This window comes from Buteo buteo, chromosome 23 (genome assembly GCF_964188355.1).
Source record: "Buteo buteo chromosome 23, bButBut1.hap1.1, whole genome shotgun sequence".
NCBI classification, from domain to species: Eukaryota; Metazoa; Chordata; class Aves; order Accipitriformes; family Accipitridae; genus Buteo; species Buteo buteo.
In genome coordinates this window covers 4996378-5014008 of record NC_134193.1, presented here as the reverse complement: position 1 = coordinate 5014008, position 17631 = coordinate 4996378, and the positions used below count along the sequence as shown (strand labels likewise).

Here is a 17631-nt window from a genome sequence, read left to right as displayed (position 1 = left end):
TGGGTTCAAATTTCAAAACTTCTTAGAAAAATAGAACACTCAACAGGGCCCAGGGGCTGCATTCTTGCAGGAATCCTAGCATCCCCCCCAATTCACAGTTGGGAGTGAGAAGCTGGGCTCATATGATGCCTGCCTACAGACCACAAAATGGGAACACAAGCAGAAATGCCTCTGCTTTAACATGAGCTCCATCAAAGTTTTCAAGCCCTGGTAACTAGATACCACAGCCCTTATGCTCCTCATCAGATGCTAAAATGGAGAAGCTACAGCTCCTTAAAGTTTATCTGCCTGCACGCCTGTTCCTAAGACACCATAAGAGGGCTTTGATTGAAGAAAGGGAGACTTGGTTTAAATAAGGGAAAGTTTCTAACCTGCAAAGATTTGAATGGTTGAATAAACTGCCAAGGGAGGCTACAGAGCTGTCCCTCTCCGAGGTTTTTGAGAAGCTGCTAGACAAACACTGGTCAGAAATGGTTTAGGTAGACCTGATCCTGCCTCAGGGCTGGGGAAAGAGGCTACTTGACCCTTTGGTTCCATCCAACCTATTTTTAAGATTCCTTTGTAGGACTTTTGTCAGTGTGCTAATGGAGCCTTGCCCTATTAAAAACCTGCTATTTTGCTGCTCCAGTGACACATCTGATCCTAACGCACAGAACAGGGAAGTCCCACTGGCATGCACTCTACAAAGTTTCAGATAAAGGCAGGCCGAAATGAAAGAGGAAAAAAACCATTAAGCAAAATCCAAACTTCACCAGGAGGTGACAGCCAAGGCACATCACAATCTCAGGCACAAAGCAGGCCAGAAGAGCTGGCTGGAGCTGCCCAGTCAGTTGCACCATCTCCTTCCCTCCTTTTGCAGCACACGATTTTCATCGGTATCCCACACGGCACTGCCAGGAGCAGAGTAAGGATGAACAGGCCTCCTTCATTCCTACAGGTGCCCAACAATGCCAAACACATTTCAGAAAAAAAATTATCCCCATACGTCCAACAAGCTTTCGGGAGCTCGGCGGGTGGGTTCATTGCCCGGTTTCATTTGCAGACTCCAGATGGTAGGCTTCCACTTTTCTCAGCAGCCCATTTAGATTTATAGCACTTTAAACCCAATCTGCATGATTCATTTGCTTCCAATTAAAAAAGACAAAGGTAGTTTGTGCAGTGCACAATCCTGAGCTGTTACAGCTTTTTCTACTTCAGCTCTGCTCAACTGGTTGGTTGCTTCATACAAAGTAAAGAACCAAATTCAAGATAGCAGGAGTTACTGAAGCAAAGTTGCTACTCCATCTCTTAACTTTGCTTCTATCATTTGCTTTTCAGAAGTCTGTCAGGCCTGTAGCAGACATACTGCAGGAACCTTGTAGTGAACAAAAGATGTTGAAAAGGAAGGGGCATAAAAAGAAGCTGTTAACTATTTCTTTAATTTTTAGGGAGAGCAAAAAGCTTCTGGCTTTCTTCTGTTCCTCCACAGGATATTAAATGTAGTCCAGCCTTATATAAATGCTTTCCCGCCCTTCTGAATAAGTCAAAATGTTTGGAAAGATGAAACATCTCACTTCAATCATTTCTGTATGACATCCCATCCTGCATGGGAGCTGAGAAGCTGGAAAGCACCAACTAAGCAAGGACTTTTACACTTTGCACCTGGACTTTTTGTGGTTCTCCCACCTGCAGCCAGGCTATTGAGAAAACATCAAGGTTTGCATGACAGGTATGATTCCACATGCTCTTTGTCAAACCTGGTCAGAAACTGGTGGAAAGCTGGTCAGAACTTGTGATGAACCTAACAGACTGTGTATAAATCTTATCTCTCTCCTTAAAACCAAGGCAAAGATTTCAAAAACACTAGCCTTGTTCTCAGGAGCACTACAGCCATCCTGAAAACTGAACTGACATTTTAAAATAAAGCGCTTGTCAAAAAATATAAAATCCAAATTAGAATACCTTGTAAACAAAAACTCCCAAGAAAGTGAGCTCACTGTATATTTCATCTTTATATTCCTTCTTCATTCAACATTTTAATGCTGGCATGCATAAGATTTTAGTTTGTTATTGACAATGTTTTAGAAAGCCCCGTTCAGGCAACAGAACTGCTCAACTATGATGTTTCTACAGAATACATTTGTTGTTGTAAAATTCCCATCTGGATTTTTGTAAAAATCACCAATATGGATGAGTTTCATCTAAATATATTTGTGCTTAAAGAGGTATGCACTAGAGTATTTCCTGAAATAGAAGTCTGCAAAAACAAACATAATTCCCAGCAGTTAGCAAGCTCAGGAACTTTGAATGTGTGTTTTTAAGGTACTGCAGATCAAGCAGAGTGGAAGTTGTAACTAAACTTTGAGACACAGAAATCTGCCATGGATGGCTGGATCCAAAATAATTGGCTGGAAGCAACCATGGCATGGTGGCTTACAGCAGAAGTATCTCATGATAAATCAGCAGACTATTATGCCATCATTGGCCTGCAGCTCCACTATAAATTAAAATGAAAAATGGCATCTGAGAAAACACCACCAGGAACTTTCTTATCTGCTTCCTCAATCGCTCAGCCTCAGTGCATCGTAAGTGCTGAAGTCATGCCTTTTTGTAGCTCAACAACTAAAAGTAAGAGAGGAGCAAAATAGGCAAGAAAACAGGAACAGAAGACTAGGGCTGAAAGGTCAGACGACACAACAGACTTAACATCCAAAAAGAGAACTGATGCAATAAGCAGGACATGAAGGACTTGAGAAGGGAGGCATGAACATTACTGCCTTCCCTTCTCTCCACCACCACCAAAAGAATTAACTGTCCATTCAAATGACAAAATACAGCATTATGCATTTTGTAGGAGAAAAGGCGTGAAAATTCACTCCAAACAGCCCACAGAGAAAATGCATCCACGTTTAAGCAGGAAACAAAAAATCCTTCTCTTTGCATTTATCAGCAACATTAGCATATGAAACAAAACCTAAAGCGTTTTAATTGAAGTAACATTACCTTTCGGAAGTCATCCAGCCAAATCAAGCAAACTGACCATCACCGTGAGTCCTACAAGGCTAAGCAATGAAGGAGCCCCCAGGAAAGTAAGGAAAAGCTTCCCTTAAATTATGTTTCTATAACTGCTTTGAAGAAAGAAACCCACAGTAAATAAATGGTTGCATTTTAATTTTCCCCAAGCAGCTGCAAACTGAACAGGTATTATTGCAACTGGATGACATTGCACCTGGAAGCACGCGAGTGCAGCTTGGAGTAATGATGCAGTGAAATGCTGACAGCAAAGTACACACCTTGGCATTGATATATGGGTCAAAGGGGCCGTACTTTTTGAGTTCTTTGATCTCAAGAGCATTCTACAAAAAGGAAGAGGAAAAAGAAAAAAATGTGATAATGAAATGGGTGAGATATAGCAACAAAGCAATGGGTGACTCCCAAGGGGTGGAAATGATAGAACACAGCATCTTGTTCCAGTCAAAGCTATTAACAGCAGAAGCCATTCCAGCTGCCGATTCCTGTAACTTGAACCACTGTGCATTTCATTTACAAGACTCCAAACACAAGCAGCACAGGCTATTCGGCTGACTTTTCTCATTTAAAAAGGCTCCTACTAAACAGACGTTAATGAAACCTTACCTGGAAGGATTACACTAAGCTTTTAATCTTTTGCAAAGGTTTCCCCTATACCTGTCCTACTCGGAGCAGAACAGTTTACACTCAGGGCCCTCAGTCAATTCTTATCAGATTGATTGTAAACAGCTAACCACAGTTCTCAAATCTATTTAAACAGACTGAATGCCTGCAGCTGTGCCTGAAGACATTAACCACAGCCTCAAACTGGAAAACTATCAATAAAGACATTAAAACACACACTCAGTTATTTCTGCTCAATTGAGGAGTGGTAGTGAATAGCATTACCACCATATATCTCATTTCATGATGCTTTAGAAGCAACCATTTAGCCTTGGAGCAGCCTGATGCGTGAAGTTAGCCATCTGATACAGAGGAATAGAAAACTTAAGCATGACGCTGTGGTCCCCACAAAGTATGGCTGGAAGCAGGATTAGGACTCCTAAACCTGATTCCAAAGGGAGTTTGCTCCCCAGCTTCTGAAAAGTATGCACAGATCAAACTTAAACAGCAGAAACTCACAGTTCCCAGCTGCTCATCTTGACTTTTGACAGATTTTGCTAAGCTTGAGCCATGAGTATCTGACCTACTTGTGAATTAACTTCAAGGAATACACATTTTTAGCCTTGTGGTACTAAGGCAGACAAACATATTCTGGTGTATTCCTCTCCTCCTGGATGAAAACCTGAGTGGTTCAGGAGTTGATTCACAGGGACATCAGATATTCCAGCCTTAGGGACAAGACAATCAAGGGCTATTGTAGCTATAACCATCTGATTTGGATCTGTTACTGCATGTCTGCCCAAGCACTCAGCCATAAGTGGTTCAGTAACACTGCTCAGCTGGCCTCACTCAGAAAACCAGTTCCCTTATCCAAAACTCTTAGACAAAAGAAATATTTGGGTCTTCCAGCAGTAGCATTTCAGAAGTTCACTGGAATTGTAAGATACCTGCTGACCTCCACAGAGAAGTTACATGGGAGCCAGCCCTCCAAAGTGGAGACAGCAGCCGCTGTACAGAATAGCTGTCTTGTACAAATCAACCCCTCTGCATTACCAAAAACTATCAGCTTGACAAAGGGAAGAAATCCACCAGAAATTTTTCTTGCCTGATTGAGAAAATAATTCTTTACGATTAAGCTAGGGATTTATCTGGGGGCAAGTAGAGTTAAAGTTATCTTACAACTTACAAATTAGTTAACTGGAGCAAGTGCTAGAGACAAGCCAGGAGAGTAGCTAAGAGAGCATGGCCAAACAAAGACTAAACAAAGCTGCTTTGATTAGTTCCCAAAGAAGGGAGCCAATATATCCTGTGACAGAACTAGAAACCTTCAACTATCCAGCAACTGAAAGGAAAAACTATGGGTTAGTTTTAGAAGCCCAGTATGAAAGCAGGAGACCACTTCCTAGATGTGGAGTGATTCTCATTATCTCTATATAAACATATATACCTTACTCATTCAACCACTAACTCAGAATACTGGAGATATTTGCTTTAGGCAGTGCCCTTCTTATCCCATTAGCAAACAGGACTTTATAACAATTACTACTAGTTTGGGAAGGGTCAGGAGTCAGCTGAATTAATCTCCCTCCATCCAAGGGAAGCAATTCAACAATATTTTAGAGAAAAATACGCAGACCTGCTCATTCACTTTCGTATGCGAAGGTCCCTGGTGGATGAGGAGCTTCACGATGTCTGCATCCCCTTTCCAAGCTGCCAGGTGAAGAGGGTAACAGCCTTTACAGTCTGCTACATTGGTTAGTGCATCGTTCCTCAGCAGAACTTCCACAACATCCCTGCAAGAAAAGGAAACTTGAGTCCATAAGATATTCAGTCCTTGTTTCACAGCTTACATTCTGCAGTAAGTATTTTACAAAAAGTTAATCTGAACAGGAGTATTTCAGAGATCCTCTTGAAATGTGATTTTAAAGCATTCCTAGTAAATGTTGCCCAAGGGAAAACAAAAAAACAAAAAAAACAAAAAAAAAACCCCCAAACTGCTGAGATGAGCTCAGGAAAGATCTATGTTACCTTCACACTAACAGAGCTGAATAGGGACTGAAGTCATCCACAAGCCACTCTGGTGAAAAGTGAATTGCACCAGCACAATGAACATGAATAAAGACTTTAACACTATTCAATTTCTCAATGTCTTAAGTAGCAATGAACAATACAAGATTTACCATGCTGAAGACTGCAGTTACTTAAAAATGTAATATGCACAAAAGCAAATTTTAAGTGGTGCAGGCACAGCAACACATTGGACACCAGACAGACTGCAGAGGACTGTTACTGGAGAAGCCACCTTTAATATGTTGTTATATCTTATCCAATTTGTTTATAAATAAAAGGGTGGTTGAAAACCTCAATGTTTCGCCAAATTTTTAAAGAGATGTATGATCATACTGTGCAGCAGCCAATGCCTCTATAGCTTCACTGCGCTGATGTTCTTCACTTCTTGTCCTGAAGATGGTGTAGTGCTGCACCATCGCCACATTTTCAGTGGAAACAGCATCAGACTGGTGAATGAATTACACAGAAACTGTAGCTTGTAAAGCACATACTATATCCCCTATGATCAAAGGCATTATAAGATGACTCACTTATGACCATTCAAAGCAGCATGGTGCAGTGGAGTGTATCCAGTACTGTCAACGCAGTTCACATTTGGCCCTCTCCAGATGCTGCAAGACAGAAAACGTACAGGGAACACTTAGGCATACACCAAACAGACGGACAGTTGGCAAGGACAAGTTTCAGCAGTGTTCTCACACCAAGCTGGTTATCTGGAAGCAAACCAGTGGCTGGGCAGCTGTGGTTAAGAGCAGTAATACAGAGAACAGACCACACAGCACTGTGTCGAGCAGAAGGGTTAGTGTCACAAAGCACACAGCCAGTACAGGGATTCACTACTTGATGCTTTATCAGACCATCCTGGTTTTAAATCAGAGCTCCCACGTTCTCCTGCTACTAGACATCTTTCAGCCATACATGTGCTTGCCAAAAAACATCTTCAGAGGAACATGTGTCTATTAAAGTTAACCACAAGAGACAGTAAACCATCAACCCATTGCTAATTCACACCCTTCTGAAGAATTTTGATGGCTCTGGGAAACCCTCTTCCCTCCATGGCAAGAGTCACTAGGGGTGTAAGTCAAAGACTGTGGGATACAGAGCCTGCTCTTGGTCACCAGTGTGATTCCATGCTGACTTCTTACTGTCCAAAAATCATTTCCATCTGACAGCTGTTGGCAGTCTCTATGAAAGAGTAGGTGGTCTCCAAGCACTTCTGAGAATATTAACTTCCCTCCCTTGTTCAAAAGTCGAACACCAAGGACTTAAGGATTAACCCTGTAGAGGATTAATCTTCCCTCTAACCCTGGCAAGGTGTCCTATTTAAAAGAGTAGAGAAACACAAGAGTAAGAAGCTGGCACTGCTCTTGAGCTTGCTGTTAAAGGAGTTTGGTTTCTGTTGCCACCTGTCAGAAGTGCTACCACCCTCTCCCAGAAAGGGCATATGAACTTGAATCAGTATGTTCTTATAAGCAAATTGAAATGGTTCACCTTTCCTGAAGATGGCCCTCTCCGTTATAACCCATCATTCCTTGTATGCTGGCCTGCTTTAAACTTAATACTTTCAAGAATTATACAGGATTTGTTATAAGCCTAGACAATCATGCTTTTGCTAATACAGTACATTTTCCTGCATTGTTTTCTTTATCTAGGGGTAGAACTTAACAGCACTCTCTAATCCCCAATTTAATTGGTTTAAAATAAAGTCAACTGTTGCTCTTTATGAAGTAGGCCTTTCCTGATCATTTCATTTCCTCCCCAGCATGTAATCACTACAACTCACCGTATGATACAGAGGCAGCCCGAGCAGTAACTAGGTTTTCTAAAATAACAGTCATTACTAGAGGGCTCCTAGCCAGCAAAAACTCTATACCACGGTGTGTAAAAGCAGCAGGAAAGGCACCAAACCAACAGGAATCTCATGCAGACCAAGTGGAAACTCAGAAGTAAACTAAGCAGCATGCTTACTCTCAAGCAGGTTTCAGGTGGCATTCAGGAGCACACTCTGAAATGGAAAGTCCCTCCCCTCCAAGTGACTCCTGATCCGGCAGAGCATTATAAAAGGCTTTGCAGTCCTGAGACAGACACAGCTGCCTCTCCTGTAGTGGAGCTCAAGGGGAAACTTTATCCAAGAGGACAGGGAAGTGAGCCACAAAATCCAATTTGCAAAGCATCAGAAGGCTTATCCAGAGGCATTCCCGCACACCACCACACACCACCCTGCGCTTCAGAAGCAAACAGCAAACCAATACATACATGCAATGCATTTCAAGTGCTATGATGCCTTAAACTACGTCCAGAAGATATGCGAGACACCAAAACCCAACAAGACTGAGTCCAGGAGGTGCCCTACCCCATCCAGCTGCAACAGTCCTGAGGTATGAAGGGGACCTGAGTAATTCTCAGGCTCTGATTTATTTTTGGCAGTGGGCTCATGCAGTGTGGTTGCCCAAATAATTTATTGCTGGATTTAAAGTGGCAATTAATGGTTAAAACTAGTGCCAGAAAGACTTGCGTGTAGTCTGGAGCGGTTATAAATACTGCACCTGTGCATCCCCTTGCACAGGCTGCTAACCGGACCAAAGCCAGAGAGTTCAGTGGTTTTACATATTAACCAGAGCTGTGTTTTGATGCCGAGGTCAAAAAACTACAGCGTGTACAAACGAAAAACCAGCAGCATTTAATACAAATATTTCTTTCAGCTCAAGTTATGACGTAAGGAAAACCAAGGTTGGTGGTGTAATGGGCATAAACCAAGTCACTTGCTCAAAGGGATAAGTGCAGGCAGCAGCATGAGTGAGGACTGGAGCCCAGGATATCCCTCCCCATCAAAGCATGGTCTCCCTGTGAGAAAACACACTTCCATAAACTTTCTTAGAAATTTTCTGCTTAATGCTTTAGAGTAAAATGCAAAGTTCACTCAAGGGACTCAGAGGAGGAGAAAAGTTGGAGTCCAGGATGGAGCCGGTTCAACAACAGGCGCTGGCTATTGCAGAAATCAACTGCCAGGATTTTAAGATATTTAAAAAAAAAAAAATAAAAAAAAAATCTGCTGTGTCCTTTCCTCCCCCTTGCCCTTTTATTCTTGCAAATAAAGAAAGCTTTTATCAAAGAAAGGTCAAATCACCCAGAGTTCAGACTGAAAGGATCCAAGAAGAGAACTATTTATATTTAGATGTGAGGATTGCAGTGAAGTATATCAATCTCTTCCCTCCTTTTCCTCTCCAGCTTTGCTAGGAAGGCCACACAGTTCTCCCAAGTTAACAGAAACCAAATCTTTCAACCCATTTTTATGTATGCAACACACAGCATTAAAGTGACAGACTACGATAAGATCCCAAGCTTCTCATGTTAGATCTAAACACAGGAAAATAACTCCATTATGGTCTGCAGAAAGTAGGAGTTGGAAAGACACGAGCATGGGAATCTTACCTCTGAAAGACACTGCAATTCCTTCAGAGCACTATTTGCAGTGCCTGGTGCATCTGATTTGAATGACATCTCAGGCATTATCCATGGGAATGGTGGCAGAACTACTGGAAACAAAGCCCAGGCTCTAAGATATTAGGACACCCTCCCCCCTCATAGACCACTTTGGGGAGAAGGTGGGTATTCTGGGATTAAAATTAGATCTTTTGAAGTGAGGTGTTTGTCAGGTCTTTTCAGGCCAGACAGGGAAATTTAAAGAGGTTTAAGTTACCAGGAACAACTCAGCAGACTTTGAGGTGTTAGGCTTATGGGTACACGGAGCCCCATTCAGTCAGCCCCACTTTGGGAACTCTTATCAGACAAATAAATATGGAATAGTGTCTGACTTGTCTTGGTTCAGCCCAGCGCGAGCACATTTCACAACCCAGAGAACAATAAAAATTATACATTAAGAATCAAGTAAGCAGGTTTTACGGAAACACAAAAATCACTGCAGGAAATCAGGAGTCTGCAGCAGCTGGGCAGGCTCAATCCCTTTCAGAGGGGTTTCTCCTTCAAGTCACTAACCTCCCGCTGTGCTAAGGCACAGATGCTCACATCAAGGCCAGGGTCCACATCTCCACCTAGAATATATTACCTCCAATGGCTTGCAGATGAGAAATTAAATGAGAAAGAGATGAGCACTTATTTATGGTGCTGTGACATCATGCAGTGGTAAAGCCTGAATCATTTCATCTTGAAAATACCTACTTACAGACCTGTTGACCTGATTTTACAAGGCAGAGGGGAAGTAATTCAAAACAGGGCAGTATAAACATTGCCTCTGGCAAAAATAGACAAGACAGAACAAAATGCAGGAAATCCTAATGCCAGACCATTACCATACTCTTCGAGTCTTGCAAGCTGGGGTGTAGATGGCTACTCTGGAAGTCATGAGGGCTTTATTCCCTGCCATGCTATGTAGCCTTGGGAAAAGCTCTACTCCCAGACCTCAGTTTTCCCATCTGTAAAATGGAAATATGGTACTGAGAGAAGCAGAGTACAAAGCCAAGTACTATCTATGTACAGTGTGATTTTGGGCTGTTTCTGATTAAGCAGAAAAACAGATCCCAGCACAGGAAGGAGAACGCTGTAAATACAAGTCTCCAATAAAGCTCAGAGAAGGTCTGGAGCCAATTCGACTACCACTGCTGTTTGCTTTCTTTTCTCCCCCAATGCCCCAAAACCCCCTTCAGATCAAAGAGGGGGTGTGCTTTCATATTAGCAGTCTCCGTCATGAAAGCAAACTTCTCAAATGATTACCTAGATTTCACTTCCCTTTTGCTGCACCAGCGTAGTATTCAAACAATGTTTCTGATGTATCTAAGGCAATTAAGACTGAACGTTTAGGACATAAGAAAAGCTCTGAAAATCACAAAATCTGCTCTGTTTAAAGTAATTCTTGCACTCGGTTTTCTCTTGCTCCATGATTTAGCAAGCGCTGTAGCCTTTTAAATAAAAGCTTCCTGTTTGTAAAAATTGCTGAATAAAGCACATTGCTTTAGGTCACGATAAAACCCAATAGTTCCTTTAAACAAGACAATATTTTGCCTTTTGCTTTTCCATTTATTTCTTTCTGACTGTAGTAATTTCAATCACAAAATCATCTGAGGCATCGGGCTAGAGCAAAGGCCAAGTCACCTAAAGAACAAGTCACTATTTTCAAGTCAAACGATGAGTCTTCAGAGTTGATTTATAGACTCACTTAGGTGGATTACAAAAGCGCCCAGAGACTTCAGGGCCCAGTACTCTCACCTGTGCAGAGCAGATAGCAGAGGCCACTGCTACGCCCCCTCCCTGTGTATTTATGTACTCAACACTAAAGACAAAAGGCACAATACTAGTGCTACCACTGCTTTAGATTCGAGAAACCAGCGTACATGAGTGCCTTGGCCCAAGGTCACAAAGGAAGTTTAAAGTAGCTGAGAACTGGTCCCAGATGTTTGTAGACTTAGTTCAATGCCTTAGAGACAAAGTGTCACAAGGGCCGCTAAGGCTGGAGGCAGATTAACTCCTAGTCCATTGCCCGGAGGACATCACAAGCAAGTCAATACACACATCTCGGCTATTAATATCCATACAACTGCTAGATTCTTGCAATGCAAACGCAACCCTCTTTTGGTATTTCCTGCTTATAGACTGGTAATACAAACAACTCAAATGCTTTGTGCAAGACTTTAGGTTTAGAAAGCATGCTTAAATTTTTCTGAAGAGCAAGAAAGGCAGCGCTATGCCCATCTCAGCGACGGGAAGGGGTACAGCATGGTAGGGCTCACAACAGAGCTGCGACCCCTTTTCTTTCGTGCCTCAACCACTAGATAATACAATAGCCTTTCCAAAAATAAACTGCTGATGCAAGGCTGGAGAAGATTACAGCAGAGTATTCCTGGGGCAGGGGAGAATGTGGCTAGATCCCAAGCAATACTTTCTCAGCCCCTCTTGGCAAGCTCCAGGAAAGACTGGAGAGTAACCCGGTTAGATTCCAGCTATTGGAGAGGCTGCAAAGGAAGCCAAGCGGTGATCTTCGGATTCTATACTCCTCAACTTCTTTGTCCAGTTTTTTTCTTTACTATAAAAAAAGCAGTCAGTTGGGATGATTGCTCCCACCCAAAACTCCTTGGCTGCCCTCCTCCTATATTCTTGTCTGCACTATTATCCTTTTACATCCCCCTTTTCTCTGTTCAGCAGATTCCTTTCAAACTTGACTGTCCCCCACCCAACAAACTGAGGAACATACAATCTATGCATCTGCCTGGTCTGTTCTGCTCAGGCCTAAAGAGTTTGTAGAGCACCTAGCTTAACAGGAGCTTAATTTTGACCGTTGCTTTCAGCTTATTGTGGAACACCTGACCAAAAAATGTGCTTTCTGCCTTTGTTAGTATTTTTCCACTAACTGCAGCAGAGTTAGTTCTAAAAGCACAATATTTAAGAGCCTGGCATTGTCATTTTACAGCTGTAGCATCTTATCAGTTACAAAAACAAATTCAGATATACTGTAGAAAATGTGGGTGGCCATTTAATATAGAGGATAATTATATAATGCTTTGCAGAGAGTCCAGGCATTTTAAACGTATGCAGAAGTCTCACTTCACATTCCAGTCTTACACAGGAAGCAGTTGCTGTATATAAAATTCTCCCAATGACATTATACTGCCTCCATTTTTCTATTGGAAAAAATAAAATACAGTAATTCACATTCAGCACTTCAAGCATGGTGATGTTGCCAAGTATTTTACAACCACATACAGTAATTACCTTCTACCTGATGTAGAAGAGCTCTATTAAGGGCCAAGAGGCCACAAGGGGAGAGGCACGAATTGTTTTTGTTGGATTTGTTGTTTGAGTTTGGTTGTTGGGTTTGATTTTTTTTTTCCCCCAACAATTCAGAACAAAATTTTCTTCTTGACTGATAAGGCTATACTTCTTATGCTTAAATGAAAGGGAAGAAGCTGAATGATCTGAGCTAATACTACACGTGCTTCTCAAGTGTCTCTAGACTTGAGAAAAACACACGCAAGAACAACTGTCAGCAAGGATGCTATCCATAGATCACACAGCCTGCAAGACCTCAGGAGAACTGAAGCTCTCAACTAGCTTTTCACACTGAAAGAAGGAGGGAAGTTAAAGCACAGCATATTCCCAAAGCTGTCGGGAGAAGTGTGGAAAAATCCTTCACACTGCAAGCAGTAAGTTACATTGATAAATCTTGATGGCAAAATGAATCGGAAAAGGATTACATAGCTCGAATGATTACCAGTAAATTAAAAAGCAGATCTGGATTTACAGGGCTGTCAGCCCTCCGACCACAGACACCGCGTACAGACAACTCAAAAGGTACAGTGCTGAGTACGTCATATTAAACTGGCTATGAGGTCTTACTGCCCATGTTTCCTCCTGCTGGAACTCACCAGGTCCTCACTGTTGTGCTTAAAAATCTAAAATTAGAGGAAATGGGAGATCACTGACCTCAGGCACAAGAATTAACACGCTGAAGAGTACAGCATTGCCCAGCTGCAACGGCATCAGCATAGTTTTACACACTGCTTTTAATACCTCTCCCTTCCAGAAAGCACCTATGATATGTGAAAAATCACCACTGAAATGCCATTAGTTCTGGGCTGCAAAGCAGAAATTTTCCTGGCAATTAACACACTGGAGCAGGAAAGCAACACCTATAAGGAAAGAACATTGGGATCATAAACATCTGTGCAAAGCATCCAGTTTTCAAACGTGAAAAGAACAAAACCGCCAGAGCAGACAAATTGATCCTACTGGGAGTTGAACGCACCATTCCAGGAAATCTGGATACTTGAGACATGGTGCATAGGTTAAAGTCAAAGTTAAGGGGCACATGCATTAAACGTGCAGCCACGTAGACTGCTGAACCTAGACACAGAAGACTGGTAAGCATCACTCCTAAACCGACAAAGCACGTTAACTCCAGGCTCCTTCCAGGACAGGAGGAGTATGCCAACGTCTCTGCAGAGCAGACACTGTTAATGTGGGGATGACTCACTTCTTGCAATCAGCGGAAGTCTCGATCTTGCAGCTATGGGATTAATGTTGTGTCAGCCCATGCAAAGCAGGACTAAACAGTAGAGGTAACAAAGCTATTTTCAGAGACTCACAAGGCAGCAATACGAGATCTTACTGTCTCTATTTTTCCACATTGTCGGAACATACCTTCTTTCCTTACAGAAATGTAGGCTTACACCAGACAGAGCTGAGTCAGGCAGTCAATCTATCAAGGAACAACAATTGTGTTTCCAATTAGAGCGAACAGGTGAAGACATGCAGTATATACATTGCAAAGAAGAATTCAGTGCCTGCTGGAGGAGATTTTCCCCACTCTAATTGCAGGCAGCTCTTTCCAGAAAATTCCTTTCAAGCCCATGAAAAAGAATACAGTTTCCCAGTGCATGCATTTCTTTGCACAAATACCTAACAAATCTTGAAAGCTAAACTTGGTGGAAGCATGCTGAAAGCATTATGTTGCAGCACAAAAAGATCTCCGTGAACAGGTAGTGTCCTCATCCAAGAGCAAATTCCAGATTTATGGACATATTCATAGCGGAGAATTTGTTTATTTTGCAGCTGCAGTTGTGTATCGAGCAAGTTTTATGGGAGCAATGTGTTTTCAACAGCTGTATCCACAAAACTCCTTTTAATTCTCACATATAGGTCTGTCTGCATACAATGAACAGCTCTCCATGGCAGGGTACGCTTTCATCTCTTCTAGTAGCTGCAGTATCAACTCGCACTTCCCAGTGGACTTTGTTTCAACAGATTTTTAGATCAAGTTTAGATGAGGATCTCAGTGAAGAAGCACTCAACAGCTTCAGCAAATCTTAACTACGCATCTGCAAATTTTAATGGAAACTACCACGTAAACTTTCCTGGCACCCAGGTTTTGAGGAGGGACAGTTAAGTGAGAGTATGTGACTAAAATTTCATCTCCATATCAAACATGAAAATTCATGGATATTTACATAAACCAAAGAGAGCAGGAGAGCAAATCTCCCATCTCAGCTAGTTGTCCAGTAGGAAAGAGAGTGTGGCTGGAAGGAGAAACCACAGCACAGCTCTGTAATGGTAGAATAACAAAAGAAAAATTCAGGATGAGTTTTTACTAGAGTGACTTTCTGATCTCCCACATGCATCTGGATTTCTTTCCTTTCAAAATTTTGGCCAAAAAATGTAGGTTTGGCACATGAGAAAAACATAACTTCCTCCAGAGCGAAGCTGTCACACCGTCCAGCTTCCGACAGTGGGACGCAGAGCTGAAGTTTCCCAAGAGAGAAGAATCCATGTGTTTGGAAGGGGTGATGGTGGGAACATGTCTTTGACAAACACAGCAGAGGAAACAAACCACCTCTGTGTGCATACACCAAGAACAACAGCATCAGGGTGATCACTGACCAAGTCCTCGAGGAGCCAGCACGGACATTCAACTCCAAACATACACGGCAGCATCCATCTGCACGGAGGCCATTATGGGATTTTGGCCACCGTCCCACTTGGTTCCTTTCCCTTTGCTCTCCAGAGACCGCTTCAATCATCACACAAGCAAGAAGGCAGTTCTGCTGCTACTTAATTGGTATCTGCACCTCTCCCAAATTACTACACACATTCTACACATCAACTTGCTAATAACATCCAACCACTTGGAGGAGAGTCTTAAAAGCATTTTTTCTGAAATTCTCCTGGGCTTTTTTTACTCCAAGTGAAACAAGCAACTCCAGCAAACAAGTGACTCTTCAATGCCCACCATCACACCGAAATCCTGGATATTTCCAGCCCTGAGTCACATCTAACCCCCTGCAAAAAATATCCAAAGGCAGTCTTTTCAATGCACCAGAAGGATGAAGGCACATGCTTTCACCTGTGGGAATTACAGGACTTACAATTTATAGCTATGGCTAACATCCCATTTCAGGCTCACACTCCTTGTAGTAGAGTACTTTGCATATTTCTAAGCATGCTGAACTGTGAGACCAAGTATACAGGACAGACAGATTAAAAGACTTAATCCTATTGCACTGAATGAAATACGCATGGAAGGGTTATGTTAATACCTGCAAGCAAAACAGAGCTGACGGTAAGCACAACTCAAAAAGCAGCTACTGGGGGGACACTGATGTCCCCCAGTAAAGTCTGAGCAACAAGACAAACCTTTGGCCATTTCACCTCCCAGTACACCTTCCCTTTCCTCTAGGGCATCAGGACCAGAACGAGAAGCTTCAAGCCATTCTGTCTTGAAAGCCTCAGGGCTTATTCTTTAGCACTTGCCAATGATTTGGCAATGCCAACTTTGGATGTGTGCGGCACAAGTTAGAGTTAAAGATTAAGGGGAGAGAGCCCACCCCCCTCCCTATATGCCACCAGATAAATTAGAGCCTAAGACAGTTTAACAATATAAAGTTTCCTTAAAGTTGTAGGATCACCAGCTCAAGTACATGATGCCAGAATGGATGGGGAAAAATGGGGACCTTAATAAGGGCAGGACATGTGAAAACAACCCAGCCAACACTGCGCAACACCACAGCCCAGCCCGAGAGCTGCCAGAGCACCAGGGTCCATAATCAGATACTTGCTCTCAAGGTACCCAGCAGCAAAGGCAGTGCGACTGACAAGGAATTCGGGTAGAAATGCTCAGATTCAGTCTGACCTTCTGGCTGACACACAGCAGCAGTCAGAGACTGTGCCTGGCCCTCTGCACGGTATGAGAGCCCAAGCTCCCACCCCTCAAGTGCTTCCACTTTGCCAGCTCATTTCAGTGTGAAGCAATAGTTAGGAACAAGGATTGCTAACAGCTCTAGCCTCATTGCCCAACACTGACAGACAGTTCAGCCAGGGTAAGGTTAACAGCATGCTGTGAAAAAGCTGGCATTTCAACCAGAGCAATACCATGCAGCAACTGATTCTCTAATGGCCAAATTGTTCCTTCTCTTTATGAATAGAGCAGAACCACTCGCTCCTCAGATGCAGCGACTGGCTAAGAGCAGGCAGCAGGAAATCTGCATGAGTTTTCAAAGTGACAGCAACCCCATGAAGGATCTGTTCAGGAACTGTAAGCAGCAAAAGGTAAGCTCATCTATTTCTCTCAAAACCAGCCTACCAACTCCCACTCCTCATTTCCAGGAAGAGGTTGTTTCGCATTGGTGCGAGAACTACAACCAGACATTTAACCTCTGGGCTTGCAGGCTCACACTATAAAGGAACAAGATAGGGCTGGCATCACTAATAGAAAAACATCCATCCAAGCTAAAATTACCCACTAGGAAGAGGGCAGCCCTACACTTACAGATGGCTCCTGGCAGTGGAAATGCATTTCTTTAAACTTAATGTATGGTGGGGGGTGACAGTGGGCTCTATCACCTCCTGCATTATGCAACGGGAGACAGAAAGGATGGGTCACGCGTGCACGTTACGCTACATCAAAGAATCCCTCTGAGCAGGAGGCAAAATAAATAGCTGCAGGAGAGGAGAAAAACAGGTCTGGTTTGAGTGCATATGCTGCCCTTTATTCTTAAAAGCATTACAGACACTCGCTCTGCAATCTGCTCCCATTACGGGAGCACTTCCAGCTGATTACATGCAATGGAGCAGAGTTCACATACAACACGGGCTCTACATGCTGGCACTGACTACAGGGGCCAGATCTAAACAATGCTTTTCTGACAGAAGTGCAAAAAAATTCAGTCATCAAGACAGGGAAAGCCAAGCAGTTTCTCCAGGGGACAGTGGCCAGGAGCTTTTGTTTCTGATGCATACAGTGTCAGGAGCATCCTCCTCTCCACACACAGTCCAAAGGCAGCATGTTGGTAGGGGAAGAGAAGGGAAAATGGAAAGGTAACATCAAAATGGCATCACCTACAGGTCCCTCCCATTTTCAGCTCACAAACACTTACCATGCCTGATGACTTTGGCACTTAGCTCAACTGAAGACAAGACTCAGAAGAGATGAGGAGATTTCAGAAG

The 17631-nt window shown here is 42.8% G+C and overlaps 1 protein-coding gene across 8 annotated transcripts in view; it reads right to left on the bottom strand.

Moving 5' to 3' along the window:
- The window catches only part of ANKS1A (ankyrin repeat and sterile alpha motif domain containing 1A), a 112178-nt gene that overhangs the window by 77268 nt on the left and 17279 nt on the right, over nucleotides 1-17631 (bottom strand). For 6 of the 8 annotated variants that reach the window (XR_012654102.1, XM_075055236.1, XM_075055234.1 and 3 more), the window contains 3 exons: nucleotides 6213-6293; nucleotides 5249-5405; nucleotides 3273-3335 (listed from right to left, as the gene is read on the bottom strand). Coding sequence is in view for 6 of the 8 variants with exons in the window: in XM_075055236.1 (XP_074911337.1) it covers nucleotides 3273-3335; nucleotides 5249-5405; nucleotides 6213-6293 (301 nt within the window). In the remaining 2 variants the exon portion in view is untranslated. Of the gene's footprint in view, nucleotides 1-2982; nucleotides 3013-3272; nucleotides 3336-5248; nucleotides 5406-6212; nucleotides 6294-17631 lie in introns of those variants that run through there. The other 2 variants (XM_075055239.1, XM_075055241.1) reach the window with 2 other exon arrangements.